General features: G+C 42.7%; 1 protein-coding gene across 7 annotated transcripts in view; it reads left to right on the plus strand.

Annotated features, from left to right (window-relative positions):
* The window catches only part of dlg5a (discs, large homolog 5a (Drosophila)), a 240,416-nt gene that overhangs the window by 72,656 nt on the left and 145,859 nt on the right, over positions 1-21,901 (plus strand). For all 7 annotated transcript variants that reach the window (XM_070865668.1, XM_070865671.1, XM_070865669.1 and 4 more), the window contains exon 2: positions 3,047-3,158. In XM_070865668.1, the coding sequence (XP_070721769.1) occupies positions 3,140-3,158 (19 nt within the window). In that variant the 5' untranslated portion in view covers positions 3,047-3,139. The remainder of the gene's footprint in view (positions 1-3,046; positions 3,159-21,901) is intronic.

The raw sequence follows: 21,901 nt of genomic DNA on the forward strand, positions 1-21,901 counted from the left end.
CATTTGGATTTCTAGAAGGCAGTCGATAAGGTGCCATATAAAAGGTTACTGCACAAGATAAAAGTTTACGGGGTTGGGGGTAATATATTAGCATGGATAGAGGATTGGCTAACTTAAAAGAAAACAGAGAGTCGGGATAAATGAGTAATTTTACAGTTGGCAAAAGGTAACTAGTGGGGTGCCGCAGGGATCGGTACTGGAGCCTCAACTATTTCTAATCTATATTAATGACTTGGATGAAGAGGCCGAGAGTAATGTAGCCAAGTTTGCTGATGATACAAAGATGGGTGGGAAAGCAAATTGTGAGGAGGACACACAAAATCTGCAAAGGATACAGACATGCTAAGTGAGTGGGCAAAAATTTGGCAGATGGAGTATAATGTGGGAAAATGTGAGGTTATCCACTTTGGCAGAAAAAATAGAAAAGTAAATTATAATTTAAATGGAGAAAAATTGCAAAGTGCTGCAGTACAGAGAGACCTGGGGGTCCTTGTGCATGAAACACAAAACGTGAGTATGCAGGTACAGCAAGTGCAATGTTGGCCTTTATTGCAAGGGGGATGGAATATAAAAGCAGAGAAGTCCTGCTACAACTGTACAGGATATTGATAAGGCCACACCTAGACAACTGCATACAGTTTTGGTCTCCATATTTAAGGAAGGATATACTTGTATTGGACACAGTTCAGAGAAGGTTCACTAGGTTGATTCCGGAGTTGAGGGTTGAAGATAGGTTGAGTAGTTTGGGCCTGTACTCATTGGAGTTCAGAAGATCTTATTGAAACTTATAAGATAATAGGCTCAAGTTTCGACCTGAGTTGCTCCTATTTTTTTGGAGCACTAGTTTAGAATGGAGCATCTTAGAAATTGCAATTCTCGGCATTTAGTTTGCTCCAGTTCTAGTCAGTTAGAATAGTTTCATTTTAGAACAGATTTTTTTTTCAAAAGGGGGCATGTCCAGCCACTTATGCCTGTTTTGCAAGTTTAGGCAGCAGTTTGGAAAACTTACTCCAAACTAACTTAGAATGGAGTAAGTGTAGATTTTTGTACGCTCAGAAAAACCTTGCTTACACTTATAAATCAGGCGTAGGGAACAAAAGATGGGGAGGGGTGGAGAGAATTTACAAACATTAAACACTTCACTTTAACAAATAAAGAGCCATCATCAATAATAAATGATAAATCAATCAATAAATCAATCAAAAATGTTTTTAAAAATAAAATATAAAAAGAATAAAAAATCAATCAATTAATAAATAAAAAATTATTTCTACTCACCTACTGCAGCACCGGGAGCCCTCCAGCAGCATGCTAGGACGACCCCGGCCCCCAGTGTCTCTCTCTCTCGCTGTCTCTGTGTTTCTGACACAGAGGAGAGAGAGAGAGGAGGGAGGGAGGGAGGGGGAGAGAGGAGGGAGGGAGAAGGAGAGGAGAGGTGTGAGGGAGGGAGGGAGGGAGGGGGGAGAGGCTCAACTGAACGGACTAGGCCGCCGAAGCTGAATGGGCCGGGTCGGGCTGCCGCTGACACTTCGGGCGGGGCCTGCCCCCAGCGAGATGCCGGCAGGCCCCGCTGACGACATGGAGGTGGGGGGAGGGAGGGGAGAAGAGGGAGGGGGAGAGAAGGCTGAACAGGAGGGAGGAGGGGAAGAGGCTGAACGGGCCGCCGCTACCGTCGACACTTTGGGTGGGGCCCGCCCCCAGCGAGATGCCAGGTGGGCGAGCCCCGCTGCCGATGGGGGTGGTGGAAGAAGACGGGGAGGGGAGAAGAGGAGGGGTGGGGGAAGAAGAGGGGGGAATGGAGGGGGGGGGATGAACGGGAGGGAGGTCCAAGTCCAATCTTCGCCCAGTGAGCCCATTCGGCCAGGGCTTGCGTCGGCCCCTCCCACGCAGCCTCGGGACCTACAGCTACTGCACATGCACGCACACTCTAGCGTGCATGTGCAGAGGTCCCAGCACTGTTTTCAGCGCCAGGACCTGGCTCTGCCCCCGACCCCTTGTGCTGCGCCATGCCGAGCACGAATACGTCCTGAGGAGACCGGAGAATCACAAGGTAATTTTTCGGCGCCCTTTTTCTTCCAGAAAGTCGGTGCACCTTATCGAGATGCGCCGTTTTTCCAGAGGGCGGAAACTTGGGCCCAATGATGGGGCTCGACAAGGTGGATGCAGAGAGGATATTTCCACTCATGGGGCAACTAAGACGAGGGGTCATAGTGTCAGAATAAGGAGACCGCCCATTTAAAACTGAGCTGAGGAGGAATTTCTTCTCTCAGGGTTGTAAATCTATGGAATTCTCTGCCTCAGAGAGCTGTGGAGACTGGGTCATTGAATATATTTAAGGCGAAGATAGGCAGATTTTTGAGCGATAGGGGAATAAAGGGCTATGGAGAGCGGGCAGGGAAGTGGAGCTGAGTCCTTGATCAGATCAGCCATGGTCTTATTAAATGGCGGAGCAGGTTCGAGGGGCCAGGTGGCCTACCCCTACTCCTGTCTCTTATGTTCTTATAAGAAGGTGTATAGGTATCCTCATCCGAACCCTCTTTTAGAGGTGCTGTGTTACCATTCACAAGGATGTGTATAATAGTTGCTCAGGATGATTATTACAGGAGCCCGTGATTTTGTCATCTTGTTTATCTTTAACACTTTTGGCAAAAGTATTAAAATTAATCAGCCAGAAATTATTTCAACCAATTTCTTAAAAAAATATTGCTATTATATATACTCCCATTCAGATTGTTAATTCTTGTGCTTCCTTTATGACCGCACTAAACCCTATAATCTCCAGTATTGCAACTTCATTAAATGTTGTGGCAACCATTACTTATTCTTACACATGCATGTCTTTGTGATGAGTCGCATTTCAAACTGATGCTTTGGCTCCGTAAATGATGTCCCAGATTGTTGGCCCAGATCTCCTTGATAACAAATAAGTACACTTTCTGTTAACTGTCAGAGTAATTTAGTAGTCAAGTAGTTTCTTTTTGTTTGGTTTCACCCTATATCATTAGGCAGTTTTTCTGCAATAAAGTTGTATTTGATTCTATTACAGGAAGAAGCATGAATGGCACTACTGTTGTACTAAGAAATTGGAAAGTTGCAAGCTGAATCTCTCCAGACCAAAGCAGAATGTGGTAAAAACAACATGGCTGAAGATTGTGTTGGTGAGTAATCTGTTTGTTGTTCATGCTTTGAATATGGTTAAGTTCAGTTGCAAACAGCATAGGTAACTTAGTGCAAGGCTCTGTCCAAATGATGTGGTTAGTAATTCATGCTGCAAAAATTAATTAACATTTCTGTTTGCTGATATGGTGACATATTTAACTGTGTATAATTTCAGTTTTAAAGGTACAAATCCAAATTCAATGTTGGGAATTCTTTTAGTTGTTCCCAGGAAGTGGGTGATACTGGCATGATTGATGTTTTAATTGTACAACTGTGTGGCTCGCTAAGCTACTTCAGATTCAAGCACATCATTTGGACTGAATTTGTGTGTAGGGCAGAAGGTTCCCTTCCCTGGGGAACATTAGTGAACCAGCTGGGATTTTATGACTGTTCAGAAGCTTGCAGTGCCATTTTTTTCTGCTTTAGCCACAAATGACCAGATTTTATTGCATTCAGTTTCACAGCTTTTCTTGGTGAACTCACGACCCCAAGGTTGTTACCCCTACACACACGAAATGCTGAGCAAATAAAAACTATTTTGCTCCCTTAAGCATCACTTCTTGTTCATGCTATAGTTCAATGGAAAAAAAAGATTTGGTGCTACTTTTACACTGGAAAAAATGTTTCGCATAGATTGTCTTGAAGACATAACAGTGAAGTTAATTATGTAGGTAAATAAGATTAATGTTAATTTGGTGAGTACTGATCACCTTTATGTGTTTGTTCCTTTTCTTCACAATCACAGTATAAGTAATTTATTAGCTGAGTTTGGGTGGGAGTGAGCAAGACTGATTGTATACGGTGATATGACATGTTCTAACTTGGACCCTTTGTCCAAATAACGTGCAGCTTATTCTATGGCATCACGTAAAAATAAATGTTTTGAAGATTGATGGTTTGCTTATAAGGCAGGAGATCTGTGGGTAAATGTACTGTAGACAGTGATGCCTTCATGGTCTGCTATAATGAAGAACAAGAACAAGATCTTGGATTTGTTTTGTGCCATGCACATCCTCAGGATGGCCCAAAGCACTTCACAGCTAATGTATTACTTTTGAAGTGTAGTCACTATTGTAATGTAGGTAAATATGGCAGCCAATTTGCCACAGCAAGCTCCCACAAACAGCAATGTGATCATGAACAGATAATCTGTTTGTGATGTTGATCGAGGAATAAATGTTGGCCAAGACACCACTAGAACCCTGCTGCTTTACTTCAAATAGTGCCATGTGATCTATTACAAACACCTGAGAGGGCAGGTGAAGCCTCCATTTCATCTGAAAAAAGGTACCTCCGACAGTGCAGCACTCGCTCAATACAGCACTGAAGTGCTAGCCTAGATTACGTCTCTGGAGTGGGGGTTGACCTTGTAACCTTCTGATGCAGTGGCGAGAGTGTGACTACTGACCTAAAACATGAAATGGAAAGGACTGTCCGAATATAGATCATATTGGGCAGATAAGCATACATTTCCATATTTTGGCTTTATGTCTGGTAATCTGGCACAGAAATTGAGACATACAATCCAAATAACATAAAAATTGTAATTCATCTTTCTAGAACTGTGCAGTCGATTTTTCTTGCCAGACTGAGGAAAAATTGTTGGTAACTTTTCAGTGTAAGTAGTTAATCTACAGTAATCAAATGCTAGAGTTGGTTGAAGCCCTGGCTTGAACTCTGCTACACACATGCACAGAGCTGCTCATCCAGAAGTTTAAAATTGCAACATTGAGAGAGCTAAAATGACAACATCTGCATTATCTAAGCATTTACAAAGTATTCAAGGGACCCATTAGATACTTATTAACCTGGTTTGACCCATTACTCGAGTTAAGCTCCATACAGTGTCAAACTTAAGAAATGTGACACTAGCTGCCAAAGGGAGACTCTCGAGTCAGGTTGGACGCTGATTCCTTTAGCAGTGTTGCAAAATGGAAGCTGTTTTCATCAACACTGAAGTTGTGGTGTAAACACATCCAAAGTTACAACATGAGCTAACCTTTAAGTTTGCATGATATCTGGATGCAACTGCACATTGCTGAAGACACCAAACCATGAACAGTTTAGAAATAGAAAATAAACAGATCTGGAGAAGTTGTAAAGCTGGTTCGACAAATGGCAGATTGTGTTTAAAGTGTAAGTGTAATTATTATTGGTACAGAAGACCAGGACTATGTATATAATAGATGAGTTTCCATTGATATAGGTGGAAAAGGAGAAAGATTTGTGAATTGGGTAAATTGGGTCTAGGGATGCATATCTAGGGTGGTTAAAAACTCTAGAGATGCATCCCTAGGGGTTGACCTTGGGGTGCAGTAGCATAGTGATTATCTTACTGCACTAGTAATCCAGAGGTCTGGACTAATAATCCGGAGCGTGAGTTCAAAATGCACCATGGCAGCTGGGGGAATTTAAATCCAGTTAATTAACTAAATCTGGAATTAAAAGTTTAATGTCAGTAAGGATGACCATGAAACTACCGGATTGTCAGAAAAATCCGTTCACTAATGTCATTTACACAGCAATGCCCCCCAAACATCAAGATCCACGGCATGGCCCTGGACAACATGGACCACTTCCCCGATCTCTGGAGCCTCCTATCAACAAGAGCAGGCATTGATGATGAGATCCAACACCGCCTCCAGTGCGCCAGTGCAGCCTTCGGCCACCTGAGGAAAAGAGTGTTTGAAGATCAGTCCCTCAACACTGTCACCAAGCTCATGGTCTACAAGGCCGCAGTAACACCCGCTCAGAGACGTGGACCATGTACAGTAGACACCTCAAGTCGCTGGAGAAATACCATCAGCGATGTCTTCGCAAGATCGTGCAAATCCCCTGGGAGGACAGACGCACAAACATTAGCGTCCTCATCCAGGCCAACATTCCCAGCATTGAAGCACTGACCACACTTAATCAGCTCCGCTGGGTAGGCCACATAGTCCGCATGCCAGACACGAGACTCCCAAAGCAAGCGCTCTACTTGGAACTCGTCCACGGCAAACGAGCCAAAGGCGGGCAGAGGAAGTGTTACAAGGACACCCTCAAAGCCTCCCTGAAAAAGTGCGACATCCCCACTGACACCTGGGAGTCCTTGGCCATAGGCCGTCCTAAGTGGAGGAAGTGCATTTGGGAGGGCGCTGAGCTCCTCGAGTATCGTCGCCAAGAGCATGCAGCAATCAAGCGCAGGCAGCGGAAGGAGTTTGAGGCAAACCAGGCTTCCTGTCCACCCTTTCCCTCAACAACTATCTGTCCGACTTGTGACCGAGACTGGTTCTCGTATTGGACTATACAGCCACCTAAGAACTCATGCTAAGAGTGGAAGCAAGTCTTCCTCGATTCCGAGGGACTGCCTATGATGATGATGATTAGGGAAGGAAATCTGCCATCCTTATCTGGTCTGCGAGACAGGCTCGAGTGGTCGTATGGCCTACTCCTACTCCTATTTCTTTGGGCCTATCTGTGACTCCAGCCCCACAGTAATGTGGTTGACTCTTAACTGCCCTCTGAAATGGCCCAGCAAGCCACTCGGTACCATCACCACACGGATTGCAGCGGTTCAAGAAGGTGGCTTTCCATCCATCAAAGACCCTGAAGTCCCATTTTACAAGATCTAATTGGTTCTTGGAATTATTCCAGGGTTTTTGCTATCACTACTTTATCTGGTAACCCATTCTTTTTATGCCAGGAAATATTTCATGATATCACCCCTAAATTTGCATTTTTCGACTTTAAACCTGTTGCCCCTTGATTTAATCTGAAACAATTTATTAAATTTACTGTTTCCAAGTTGTAGACAATGTTAAATACCTCTAAGGTGACCTCTTGGACATCTTTTAAGGCTGAAGGGCTCAAGTTTCTCCAGTCTTTCCTTAAATGGAGACCTCTAATATTAGGGATCAGCTTTGTGGCTCTTTTGTACACTGTCTCCAGTGCTTCAATGTCTCCCTTGGGTCTAGTGCACAGTGCTCAAGGTGTGGTCTGCGAAGGGCACTGTACAGTTTTCTCATGAATTTTGACTTGTATTCTACTGTTCTGGCTATATAGCTCAACATTGTGTTGGTTTTGTTGTTTGCTGCTCTGCATTGGTGAGACATTTTTAATGCTGAGTTTACTAAGATTTCTCGGCCTTTTTTAAACTCGATCCCTAGCTATTTTAGCACTATTCATGGAATATGCATGTTCATTTTTTTTCTTCCAATGTATAGGCCCCAAGTTTCAGCCTGAGTTCCTCCTGTCTTTTTGGAGCAACATTAGAATGGAGTATCGTGGAAATTGTAATTCTCGGCATTTAGTTTGCTCCAGTTCTAGTCAATTAGAACAGTTTCACTTTGGAACAGAATTTTTTTTTCAAAAGGGGGCGTGTCCGGCCACTTACGCCTGTTTTCAAAGTTTAGGCAGTGAAAACTTACTCCAAACTAACTTAGAATGGAGTAAGTGAAGATTTTTGTACGCTTGAAAAAACTTTGCCTGCACTTTACAAATTAGGCGTAGGGAACGAGGTGGGGGGGGGGGAGAATTAAATTCTACAATCATTCAGCAGTCATACTTATACAAATAAAGATCCAACCTGAATAAAAATTTATAAACAAAGCAAAGATTAAAAATTCCATGTTCCTACCTGTGTGAAACAGCAGCAGCCTTCGAGCTGCTGTGCTTCAGGCAGGCCTTCCATGTTGGAGACAGGGGTGGCGTCAGTGTCTCAGGGGTGGCGTCAGTGTCTCGACGGCAGCCCAACAGCGGCAGCAAGCAGCCTTCGAGCTGCGGTGCTTCAGGCAGGCCTTCCTTCCATCAGTGGCTGGACGGCAGCGAAGAAACAACAAGCAGCCTTCGAGCTGCGAAGGGGGCTGAGGGCATTCGGCCACGCGATAGGGGCGGCGTCGGTGGCTGGCCGGCAGCCGAAGATACAGCAAGCAGCCTTCGAGCTGTGAGGGGAACTGAGGCCATTTGGCCACGGGATAGGGGCATCGTCAGTGACTGGACGGCAGGCAAAGACACAGCAATCAAGCAGCCTTCGAGCTGTGAGGGGTCTGAGGACATTTGGCCAGAGACAGGGAGAGGCAGCCACATAGACACTTTTAAACTTAAATTTGCAGAATGGGTGCTGCATTGTCAACACCACGTATTATGCAATGGTTCGCCATCAATTCACTGCATAGGAGAGAATTGATTAGAGCTCACCACACCAGGAACGTCATAGCCCGTAGGTTGATGGGCAGGAGACCTTACCCACGTCGACAATATCGAGCCAGGCGCTCGTACCTGGACATGAGCGAGGCTGATTGTGTCAAAAGGCTGCGTTTGCGCAGAGAAGTTGTCGCTGAGATCTGTGAGATGCTGAGAGCAGATTTGCAGCCCAGAAGCAGAACGCCAACTGCCCTGTCTGTTGCAGTGAAGGTAACAGCTGCACTTTCTTTCTATGCCTCGGGATCGTTTCAGGCTACAACTGGAGATGCGTGTGCCATCTCTCAACGTGAAATACATGGCTGCATTTACCAGGTCACGGCTGCACTGTATGCGCGAAGGAATGACTTCATTAATTTCCCAATGACCGCACAAGCGATCCATGAGAGGACTGTGGGCTTCTTCAGGATTGCCGGTTCCCAAAGGTACAGGGCTGCATTGATTGTACCCACATAGCCTTGCAAGCATCTGTGGAGGATTCTGAGCAGTACCGAAATAGGAAAGGATTCCACTCCCCCCTCCTCCTCCACCTCCCCCCTCCCCCTCCACCTCTCTCCCTCCTCCTCCCCCCCCCCCCCACTCCCCCTCCACCTCCGCCCCCACACCCCCCCACCCCCCTTCTCCCCCTCCTCCCCCTCCCACCCACTTTCTCCCCCTCCCCTCGCTGTCAGAAACACAGACACTGACAGACAGAGAGTGAGAGACACACACAGACAGACAGAGAGATAGAGACACTGACAGAGACACACTGGGGGGGGCCGTCCCAGCACGCTGTTGGAGGACTCCCGGTGCTGCAGTCGGTAAGTAGAAAATGTTTTATTTATTGATTTAAAATTTTTTTTTTATTTTTTATTAATTTTTTTTGATTGATTTATTGGTTTATTTATTGATGTATTTATCATTTATTATTGATGATGGCTCTTTATTTGTAAAACTGAAGTGTTTAATGTTTGTAAACTTGCCTTTAAACCCTAGCCCCCCCCCTTTCCCTACGCCTAATTTGTAACCTATGATTTTCTAAAGTGTAGACAAGGTTTTTTCGAACGTACAAAAATCTTCACTTACTCCATTCTAATTTAGTTTGGAGTAAGTTTTCACTGCCTAAACTTTGAAAACAGGCGTAAGTGGCCGGACACGCCCCCTTTTGAAAAAAAAATTCTGTTCCAAAGTGAAACTGTTCTAACTGACTAGAACTTGGAAATGCTCCAAAAAATCAGGAACAACTCAGGCTGAAACTTGGCCCTCATGTCTCATCCATATCTCAGTGAATGTTCACTTCTTCATGGGAGTGTAATTTGATTGGCCGGGCTGTGTTCCCTTATTGCAGCAGCTACCTCAACCAGGCCCTCCCTGACGGCCAGTGCCGACACTTACATGCCCTCCCTAATGGCCTGTGCCGTCTTTTGCATGCCCTCCCTGACGGCCTATGCCGTAGATTGCACTCCCTCGGACATTCCCTCCCTAAGTTCCCGTGTCATTACTGCTATTTTTCCAGTCAGGACTGTCAACTCTTCACCCACTGCACTGACGCCACCGATGAGTGATCGGGTAATCTCCATACCCAATGCCACAACCTGAGCCGCATCTGTTGCACGCTGCATCTCAGGAGAGCGTGTCTCCAATCTCCTTCTCCTCTGCCTGGGTCTGCCTCGTGGCACCACTACAGTGGGAGGCGCGGACACGGACGGTGGGATGCTCGGTGTTGCAAGCGGCACCACTACACAGGGAGGCGCGGGCTGGGACTGTGGGACGCTCTGTGTTCCAGACGGCAGAACCAGAGGGAGAGGCTTGGGCTGGGACGGTGGGACACTCTGTCTTGCAGACGGCAGTACTAGAGAGAGAGAGGCTCAGACTGGGACGGTGGGACACTCAGTGTTCCAGACGACAGCACTCGAATGCGAGCCGTGGGCTGGGATGGTGGGTGAATGGGTGTAAATTGCTCCATGATATCAGCAGCAGCACTGGGATCCGCAGCGTCGGAATCAAAACCATAGAAGGTGGAGCCAGAACCTATGCGAGTGGTAGGGGCAGGCTCGGACGGTAGTGCACTGACTGTAGAATGCTGCATTATACCAGCAGCACCACTGGGACCCGCAACATCGGAATCAAAACCATGGAAGGTGGAACCAAAACCTAAGCTAGGGGTTGAAACTCTGATGCCCCTTGATGGGGGCTCATAAACATTAATTTGGAAGCTCTCCCCTGCAGACATTTCAGTCATCGCTGCCATCATCCAGTCTGGTTCATCCGCATCTGGTTGTACTGGTTCTTGGTCTGTATCCTCAGGATCCTCAGGGTTAGCAGCAGCATCATCAGCATCATCATCAGCATCATCATCATCATCATCATCATGATCAAGATGTTCTGCAAAATACATCAGAACATCTTGTTTAACAGCAAGGGAGGGGGCCGGATGGGTGGCATGAGTACTCTCACACATAGCAGGCTAGGCAGCAGGTTGATTTAAAGGGCCACGATGCATTTTCAGTACTTACCCTCTTCCTCATGTGCGGGCCCAGCTTGTGCTGTACTGATTGCTTTTCTCCATGTACGACTCATCATAGCAGCTACCCTCTGTTCCAAGGGTGTCAGTGGATGCAGATTGGGCGTGCCTCCTCCTGTCCGAGTTGCCTCCCTTTTGTTGTGGCCAATTTCTTCGGCAAAGAGTAAAATATAACTTTTTACAGAGTGTGTTAATCTGCAAGGTGGGACATACAGATAGCCAAGTTACAATTACGATTAAAATAAAAATGGAAAATATTACTTACACTAACTACTTGACCAAGGTCGTGCCATTTCTTTTTACACTGACTTCCAGATCTCATGGTATGCACCACTGCGCAGTAATCTTCTGCAACTTGGTTCCAGCGTTTCTTCATTTCTTTTGGTGGCACTTTTATGCGACCTCTGTTGCTGGTATCCTGCCATCTCTGCTCAATTACGTTGACTAATATCTCCACTTCCTCATGCAAGAAATTCTTTGTTCTTGGTGGACGTTGATCCATTGCAAAGTTAAATTGGCACTCTTATTTCTCAAAACACACAGTCCTTAATTTGCAAGCACCAATGCAGCACCTGTTCTGCAAGTTTAGCAGTGAAAAGCTCGGCCTTTTGGCTAAGATCATGCGTAACTGACCTGACAGGGGAGTAATCATGACCCCAAAGTGGTTCTCCCTGGATCAGGAAGGTGGTTCTCCTATGCTTTTTGGAAATAGGAGGTGGGTGGGATGGATTGACCCATCCATCTCCACGGAGGTGTGTGGGGTTGCTGACCCATCCACCTCCATGGCACGAACCTGGTATTGCAGTACTTCCAGGAACGGTGCAGTGGCTCTCGGCCTTTTGGCTAAGAGTGATCCTTGATGTGTGCAGGGTGACCTCTGGCGTTTGTGATTTGACAAAGAATTGGAAAGATTGGCTACGAATTTAAAAAAAAGAAAAGCTGCACGCACTGATTTCAGCAGGTGATTTATTCAACAGTGCTGCTAAAAGCACCCCTTCACACACAAAAAAATCACTAAAATTAAATCACAAGCCTTTCCAGGGGTCCACGAGACAAATCTTCACTTTTCATCTAGTCCCTTTAAAAATGGCCGAGTACCAATGTTTATTTCCCACTGCGCGTGCGCGCACGCTCCAACGCGCACGCGCAGGGTTGCCGGCACGACGTTGCCTTGTTTAAATTAGGCCCGCCCCCCACTGCTTAGAGAATCGGCGCGAGTGTCTTGCTCCGCCCCCTGCTGTTCTGTGCGTGCCGCGCCAAGCTGCTGAAGACCTCCGAGGAGCCAGAGAATATCGAAGTTTTTTTTTCTGCGCACTTTTGAGCGCGAAAAACGGGCGTCCAGCTCGGGGCTGCGCCGTTCTAGGCGTGGCCCGAAACTTGGGCCCATAGTACCTTACATTTGTCTCTATTAAACTTAATTGTTCTGGCCACTTAGATATTTTGTCCAACGTATTCTATATTTTCTGAGTTGTGTCCTTCATTTCCGCTGATCCCCCAAATTTAGTATCATTTGCAAATTTGACCACTTTACATTGATTTTATGATTTCAAATTATTGATGTAAAATAGAAAGAGGCATTGTCGCAACTCTGACCCCTGAGGCACCCCACTCGCTCTCTACCTCTTTCCCTTCACAATGTAACACTTCGAATAAATACTGTGTTTCTTAAGCCTCAGCCAATTTCTTATCTGTCTCCAAGATTTGCCATGAATCCCCTCAGCTTTGCGCTTAAGTAGCCTTTCATGTAAAACTGTCATGCCTTCTGGAAGTCTAGCTATAATCATCATCATCATCATCATAGGCAGTCCCTCGGAATCGAGGAAGACTTTCTTCCACTCTAAAAATGAGTTCTTAGGTGGCTGAACAGTACAATACGAGAACCACAATCCCTGTTCCAGGTGGGACAGATAGTGGTTGAGGGAAAGGGATGATGGGACAGGTTTGCCGCTGCCTGCACTTGATTTCTGCATGCTCTCGGCAATGAGACTCGAGGTACTCAGCACCCTCCCGGATGCACTTCCTCCACTTAGGCGGTCTTTGGCCAGGGATTCCCAGGTGTTAATGGGGATGTTGCACTTTATTAGGGAGGCTTTGAGGGTGTCCTTGTAACGTTTCCGCTGCCCACCTTTGGCTCGTTTGCCGTGAAGGAGTTCCGAGTAGAGCACTTGCTTTGGGAGTCTCGTGTCTGGCATGCGAACAATGTGGCCTCCCAGCAGAGCTGATCAAGTGTGGTCAGTGCTTCAATGTATAATATGTCATAAGGGTTACCACAGTCCACTTACTAAAATACTTACTAAAATAAGTCAAGGAAGTTGGTCAGGCAGAATCTTCCTCTTCTAAATCTAATTAAGTTATTTTATTGTGGATAATCTTCACAGTTACGCCTGATAATCTATTCCATTATTTTATACTGGATTTAAATAAGACTAATGGGCTTGCAGTCTTATTTGTTGCTCTTTTTGAATATGACCATGGTGTTGCCCATGATCCACTCTACTGGTACTTCCCCAATATCCAGTTACAAACTCCCTTGTAATATCAATGCCTCAGAAATCTCCACTCGTTCCCATATTCCTCTATGAATCTGGACTAGCTAGATTCTATCCTTGTAAATTGTTGTTTTCAAGTCTTTTTACCTTGTCTCGGACTTCAATCTCATTGAAGTCATTAATTTTCTTGTGGTAACTCGATTTGGAGAGGATAGATTGCTCATGCCTTTATTCAGAATGTTTATTATTTTGTGCTCATGCTGTTTTGAACCCGTTTGCATCTTTTATGGCGTTCACCTCTTCTCTGACTACCTTCTTATCTCTTGAATACTGAGAATTTCTCATTATACTTTGCATCTAAGCTTTTTTTCCCCTCAGTCTCTATCTGCTCCTCTGATCATCTTTTTAACATGTTGTGATATCCATCCTAATGAACCCCATCCCCTGTTTTACTTTCAGGAGCTGTAGAGGTTATTTTTTTCTCATTATTTTGCTTTTGATTTATTTATTAATCCATTTATATTCACTCCAGTTTTGTTTGAGCTTGCTGATTCAAGGTATTTATGCATCTTGCATGCTCAACATTAGGCCTTATAAATTGTTTCATTCGTCCTCTACTGGAATATTATTGATCAACTCCCCTCCCCCCAGTCACTTTGCTTAAATTGTCCACTCATTTCTTTGAAATACATGAATTTATGATAGTTTGGTATAGGAGGTGTATGGGGCAGAAACAAGTGCTTTCAGAGATAGTTAGTTGTGGAGAAAAGGAGCTGGTCTTGCTTCTGAGTGTTCTAAACGCAAAGCATTTCATTCGCAAACACTAGCAGTCCTCATCTTCATGAGAATAAATTTTACAACAAAAGTTTAGCATAATATTGAAGATTTTAACTTGGATAATAGAGATGGATGGTTAAATAATTTGTGAAACACTGAACCCAGTTCTATTGGGACAACAGAATACAACTGGTCAAGACTAAACAATGTAGATTGTTGTCTTTGACTGAAACCCTGGAATTTCCAATTGATTAGCTTTGTGGGTCAGTTGTACCATCTTGGAAATTTTGCCTTTAGTTATTCACTTCTCTCAAGAGTTTTAGTTGCCAAAAGTGCTAAATATAGTACCTGATGTTTTGGAAAGAATGGGGTTAATGCACTGTATGTTCTTTTCTCATTGCATGCTTTGTTTATATAAAATTAAGGCTACTTCATGAACGGATTGAATTTTGACATTTTTGTATAATAGAATAAAAAGGAAATTAAAAAAATGCAACTCTTGAGAGGGAAAAAAAAGGACTGGAAATAATAAAATTAAAATATAAAACAAAAACAGCACACTTCAAATTAAATGAAGTAAGATTTTGTATTAATAAAGATGCAAGACTAGTGATTGAAAGTATTACCATTCATTTTACCTTGTCTAGGACTTTAATCTCATTGTACTGAAGTCATTCATTTTCCTGTGGTAGCTCTGTAGAGGACAGGTTGCTCATGCCTTTACTCAGAATGTTTATTATTTTGTGCTGGTGCTCTGTTTTGTATTAATTAAGATTTTGTATTAATAAAGATGCAAGACTAGTGATAGAAAGTATATTTGCAGCAGATCATAGAATAGTTAATTTGGTTGAAATAGCTTCTTACTCGCCCTGGGCAGATTGCATTCTGACCTTGTAGCCCGTGTTATTCCAGCTTTTGATGCCAAGCAATGTTCCTGCCACATACACTAAGGATCAGTGCCTTCTTATTTAGATCAGGGCTGAACAATAGCATAGTCACTGAGTTTGAATAAACGTATGTGCCTACTTCCTGCCAGACTGATTATTTTGTGTACCAGCCTAAAGTATATCAGGAATGGTCTCAAGCAGCCAGATGAGCATGAACCTGTTAGATTTTGTTATACAGGTAGCCAGGAAGACCCATTTTTCCCCATGTAATCAGAAAAATTTGCAACACAGAAGGAGGCCATTCACCTATTTTGGCTCTGCCGGCTCTTTGCTAGAGCAAACAAAAACTAACCCCAGTATTCTGTGCACTTCTCATAGCCATTCATCTTCCTATTCTTCAAATCAAAACATGCAATGGTCTCTTCCTTAACTACTGTCTGTGGCAAAGTATTCAATGCTTTAATAATTGACATTGGTTTTCGTGCCAATTACTGGTCTAACGGTAATCAGTAAAAGTGCTGAACCAGGATAGTGTGATCTTTATGCATTTTGAACCAGTTCCCCTCCTGTATCATTATGGTACATCATGATGTCAGCATGCACCTGCCTGTCTTGTATGACATCAAGATGTAACTGGCTGATGTTATGTTATATCACTCTTCACATGCACAATGGACAGTTTGTCACGCTTGCTCCACATGTGTGCATCTCCTGGAACAACCTTGCAGACAGTTCACAAGAGACTGGCAATGCGACTTGCAATTAGGAGAGCAGTGCTGTTCGGCCACTCTCCCAAGACCCAACCTGTAGCTAAAATAGTCCTTCAAGCTTTCTAAATACCTACATTTTTGGTTCTCCACAGCCTGCAAAATATAAAAGGCTTTTCCTTAGAAGATTCCTTTCTGGGGAACTGGATGTATTCTGTATAGGTGGGAGATTGGACAAATTAAATCCTGAAGAAGAAAGTGTCGGTAACTTCATATCGTCTAATGTACAGTAAACAAATTCTGCATGAACAGGAAGCACTTTGACCAAGTTTCAGTGTTTGTCTCTGCAGATTTCCTGCTTCTTAGAGATTGGAGCTTCAATCCAAATGTAGTCAACATACTGTCTGCAACTTGAGGAACGTTTCCTCTATGTGTTACTCCTGTAGCCAACTATCTTGTTATCGAATAATGCAAAAATCAATGCCACATTGCTTTGACTGTCTATTTCAAGGGCTTCTGGCATCTGGAATTACTGTCTTGGAATTAAAATCCTCTAAATCCGGCAATACAGGAATATAGTGGCCATGAATTTGCTGCATTTTCACAGTTTAACATATATACACTTAAAGGTAACTATAAACTTACAGTCAGCATCTTTTAAAATCAGACGACTTGTGCTTCGCCTGCATACCTTTACTGAGATTCCAAAACATTTCCATGCCTTTTTATCTTTCTGGGTCATGGTTCACTATGAGAGTGAAGCTTTCAGTTTTGTTGAAGCAAGACTTAGTTTTCTGATAGAATTCAAAGTGACAAAAATTTGTTGGAGTGTAGCAGTCAAATGGGGATAAACATTGTGTTTTTCGGTTTTGGAGGTCTACTGTGCAAGAATGTAGAAAGGGAAGACCATACTTTATGTAGGACTGTGGAAAGCCAAACAGTGTGATGAATTCTAAAAAGCTTTTGACTACTACAACATCATAAGCATGTATTTATATAGCACGTTTAATGTAGTAATACTTCCCAAGGCACTTCACAGGAGCATTATCAAACAAAATTTGACACCGAGCCACATAATGCGATAATAGGACAGAAAGTGGTAGATTTTAAGGTCCAATTCAAAGGTTACTAGTTAAATTTAAATTATTTTGGATTTAGCGTAAAACTTGGGAATGAATAAGACATTGGCTGAATACTCCTCAACGTGAATGATCCCAAGCACCGGAAGACTACATTATGACTACTTGGGTTCTGGGCCATGGCTGATATTCTCTGCCTGAGCGTTTCTTCCTCTTCCAAATCCATCACTTCATTTGGAAGGCCCAATGGAAAGCCTATGTTTGCAATGTAGTTACTGCTAACGAAGCAACTGCTGCCAGTGACCATGCTGTCAAAGTCTCTGCAAAAGACAATGCAAAAATAGTAGCAGAGGAAAAAGTAATGATCCAAGGAAGGTACATGAAAGGTCTAAAAAAATATATAAATTGTAATGACAGTTACCTGTCATTTGCACCTTTTAAGAATCCAAGATCGGAAAGCCAGAATAGGAAAGTCCTGGATTGCTGGTTTTCTTTTAGCTGGTTGCTAAAGAAGTCAGGAGGGCAAAACATTGTTATGGGGACAATTTACATAATAAATGACTAGAATTAGGAGCTTTAAAGAGGCCCATTCGTGCTTTGGGCACAGCTTCCAAATTCAGTGAGCCATGCTTTTGCATTCTGGGTCCACTGTATGAGCGCAACATCACAGAATTAGCTGTGTTTGTTTGAGGGGCATGCATCTAATATGTAATCATTTAGTTTATACCTTGATGGTTGTCTTAAATCTTTGATGTTTTGGACAATGGGGTCAGTTAAATACATTAAAGGTCATTAGCCAGAATTTTGTGTTCTGTTCCTCTTGCCTGCACTCCGTAAGATATCTTGGATACGTGCTTATGGTTGGTACCATAGATTCTATAGTCAGGATCAAGATGGGGAAGGGGAATAGGACAGTCTATGATCTTGTGGCGCATTGGAGAGACTACGTCAAAGAGCTAAGGCAGTTGATTAAATTTCTAAGCAAAATTCTATCCTGTGACTGCAACCTTTGAGGGGTTTCGATGATTTGATTTAAAGCTACAGTCTTTGCAATACCAGAACTTGTAAATTAAAATCATAGCTATATCCTGTCACCGGTGGCATTATCTCAGTGATTTCAATCTTCCACGCCTCGTTGTATAATAAGGTTCCCAAAACTGCACACAATTCTCCAGCTGCAGCCTAACCATTGTCTTATACAGTTCATTATCACTTCCTTGTATTTGTATTCGGTCTTCCATAAATAAATCCCAGAATCCTATTTGCCCCCCCTTTGTCTTTGCCTATGGGGCACATATGTCATGGAGAGAGCTGTGGCTCAGTTGGTAGCACTCTTACCTCTGAGTCAGAAGGTTGTAGGTTCAAGTCCCACTCCAGAGACTGGAGAACAAAAATTTATGCTGTCACTCTGCAGTAGAAGAAGAAAAATTGAGGGAGTGCTGCACTGTTGGAGGTGCTGTCTTTCAGATGAGGCGCTAAACCGAGGCCCCGTCTTCTCTGAAAAGTGGACGTAAACAATCCCACAGCACTATTTCGAAGAAGAATAGAGCTGCCCCGGCCAATATTTAATCCCTCAATCAGCATCACTAAAACAGATTATCTGATCATTATCACATTGCTGTTTATGGGAGTTTGCTGTGCACAAATTGGCTGCTGCATTTCCGACATTACAACAGTGACTACACTTCAAAAGTACTTAATTGACTGTAAACGCTTTGGGACGTCCTGTGGTCGTGAAAGGCTCTATAAAAATCCAAATCTTTCTTTTCTATTATATGTAATTAGTAGCATAACTGGTTGGTGATCGTGTGTATTGTTTAGATTTTGACCAGATAAGGAATGCGGTGGTGATCTGAAATCTTGTTGATCATCTTAACAATATTTTCACACTGCAGAGTATTTTATGCCCCACTCTGATGTGAATCATCAGTTTTATGGATAATATGGTTAATGTTAAGTGTATCACCAGAAGAGCTGGCACGGGCATGATGGACCGAGAGGCCTTCTTTCTGTGCTGTATGATCCTAAGTGGTAATAAATATTCGTTTGGTGACCAATCTGAAAATCTGGACAAAATTGTAGCGCCATAGGTTACCATAGCTCAGCCACGGCAGCAGGTGTATCGTTACAGTTGGCTTCAATGCCCCAGGGCTAGGGACATGAAAGATCAACTGTGATCCCCATCCAATGACGACTGCTAAAAGTATGTGTGTGTGGATCTATGTTGGTGAGGACCGGATTTAGTTTGCTCACTCATTGTATATGACTGTGCTGCAATTGTTTTTTTAAATTTTATTCAAATTATAAGATAATAAGAAAACTAATAGTTTACTACTTGTACAATTTCCGTTGCAGTTGAAAACCTCTGAACTAATGCTCCGTAAGGGCAATACCTGTATATGTTGTTGATTTTTTAAAATCAGCATTAATTTAATGCCATGACCAATGTTCCCGTTAAGCTGCGCACTCATGCAGTCTGGAGGTACTGCGCAGCTGGCTCACTGGCTTTTAAATGGAAAATCCATGCAGAAATTTGAATGGGACGCACAGCCGTTAAAGGGACTGCGCACCCAAAAAATAATTAGAGGGAACATTGGCTATGACTGGGAAAAAAAATGATTTAACTTAACTAACAGGCAACCCGATGGCTGCCTTGAGTTAAGCGCTTCCATAATGCGTGGAGTATTTCCAGTTACCATTATAATTGCAGTCCTGATCACATAATACTAAGCCACCGAATGCTCCAGACGTTCTCAGGTTTTGGCTTACTGTTCCCACAACACTAACATAAGCTTACTTCAAAATATGTTTGAATTTTTTTTAACCGCTTTTCAAAGCCTTTAAGAACCATTGTATAAAGAGGAGTGCACCAAAGTATTGGATGCTATGTTTATCTGAGAAGTAGACATGGCTTCCCAATGAACTTGATATTGGGTTGTTCATTATTTGGCTGGTGTTGTCCATTATTTGGCTGGTGTGTTGTCCATTATTTGGCTGGTGTTGTCTATTTGATCACTGTTGTATACAATGGGACACAGGCTGTGTATATTGCAATTTTAAATTATGTAAGTGAGTGGACTTCGTGCCAAGATTCAACTACACTTGTACTTTAATGGTATATGCTGTACTTTATTCTTTCCTACTTTTAACTATTAAGGCTCTTAAAACATCATGTTAACTAGAGAAATATTGACCATTGCATTTCCAGTCAGACATTGGTAAAGACATCAAAGATCGGCAATATAAAGTGTTGGCGTCAGAATAATTATAAAATCAGCTTTAATTTCTCATGCTGTCTGCCATCGCCACTGTTATCAAAATGATCAAAATTACCCACAGACTGTTCAGCAGGCAAAAATCACCAGTCGTCTTGAGCCAAATTTCTCTGTACAAATAATGCAGATGAAATTCTTTTGATATTGGTACATTGTTAACGTATTACTCGAATTAGTCGGAATCTTTCAATGCAAACTTGAAATAATGTGGGATATTTGTTTGCAGCCCTCGGGCAGAGTTTGTCTCAGGGGATAGAACAGCTCTGCTAAAGTGCTTGCACTGTTTGATAAAGCATATCTGATGTTCGAAAACAAAATAGATTTTGATAGACATGCCTTACAGTTATGTACGTATGTTCAGACATACTTGGTCTGATTCAGATGCTTTTGCTGTAGCTTTGCCATTATTAGCCTTATTCCAGCATTTGTACACAGTTCAGAAGGGCTAACCAGTTCCAAATTTTCTGCTCTTTTAAAAAGTTATTGAAGCATGGTTCAAATATAAATTTCCTGTGTGTGTCATTTTAGTATAAATGTTATGTTCAACATTGAGACCAGAGAAATTTCATGGATCATGATGGAAAGCAGGGTTGGATTCAGTCAGGTGCTTAATGCACCAGGGTTTCAATTGACTGAACTCCTAACAGATGTAGTTAGTATATATAGCTGTAATAGCATGTGAAGCCCTTGTATATTGATGGTATTAGTTCTCCATAAAGTTATTTACTATTGCTTCCTGTACACAGCATGCTCGCCGCAATATGTATTCCCTTTATGTTATATTTATTTAATATCCCTTTAAAACATTAATATGTAATCCTGCTGATGGCTCACGGATGTATACATTACCAGGTGTTGCGTTGAACTATTGAACAGCTTATTTGGACTATTTTATTGAACAGTTTATTTGTTGACTTTCAGTGCAGTAGTTAAATTACTTTAAAACTGTGGTTACTCATGCCTAAAATTGAATGTGTGTAAATCAGTAGGAAGCATCAAGCATAGTTACTGATGATAAGTTCGAGCACAAGGCATAAGAAATAACTCTTAAGTACTTTGGCTGGGTGAGTTGTAATGATTTGGTGCAATTTGAAAGGTTGTCTCCAGTTTGTTCTTGTGAAACATTGTTAATTGTTTCTCAGAGACCAGTTTTAGTTCAAAGTGTTTTTCACTTGATATTGGATTGAAAAACTTTAGTGATCTGCTATCATAGTGAAAAAGTAAGGCATGTGTTTAAAGCTTTCTTACAGAACTGGTCCCAAGTGAGAAAAAATATCTTTTAACACAAAGCCATCACAAAAGTCTTCGTACATCCCAAGCTGAGGTACATATGAACATACAGTGCTGATAACATTGCTGATCTTTTGTAGTGATAGTTAATTGCTTTTAACTTATTCAGTCTAATGTAGCAAAGGCGTGTAGCAGAATCAACAGTATATTTTAGCTTCATTACAAGACTTGGGTACCCCAGCATACGGATACATCTGACCTGTTAATCCTAAAAGAGACAGGGATAAGCAACGGATATTGGCAGACAAAGAACCTTTCTCTGTCTGTGCTTTGCTGGACAAAAATGGACTGGTGGAGTACCCACAACTTCAACAGTAATGTACTTTTCAACTGCCATTAGTGAAATACAGGTGAAAAGAATTTGCAGAGATAAAGTTAGTCAAACAACTAAAATTAATGGATGTGTTTGAGAAAGTTTTAATGGAAATTCTGACTTTGTGGAGGAGTGCTCAGACTGCTCATGGTAATGGTTTAGGTCTGTTAAATTAAAGTAAATCAAGAGGCGCCTCTGTTTTTGGTGATTACGTAGACGAATGAAATAAAATAGCTTTTAA

Source organism: Pristiophorus japonicus, chromosome 22, assembly GCF_044704955.1.
Source record: "Pristiophorus japonicus isolate sPriJap1 chromosome 22, sPriJap1.hap1, whole genome shotgun sequence".
Classification (NCBI taxonomy): Eukaryota; Metazoa; Chordata; class Chondrichthyes; family Pristiophoridae; genus Pristiophorus; species Pristiophorus japonicus.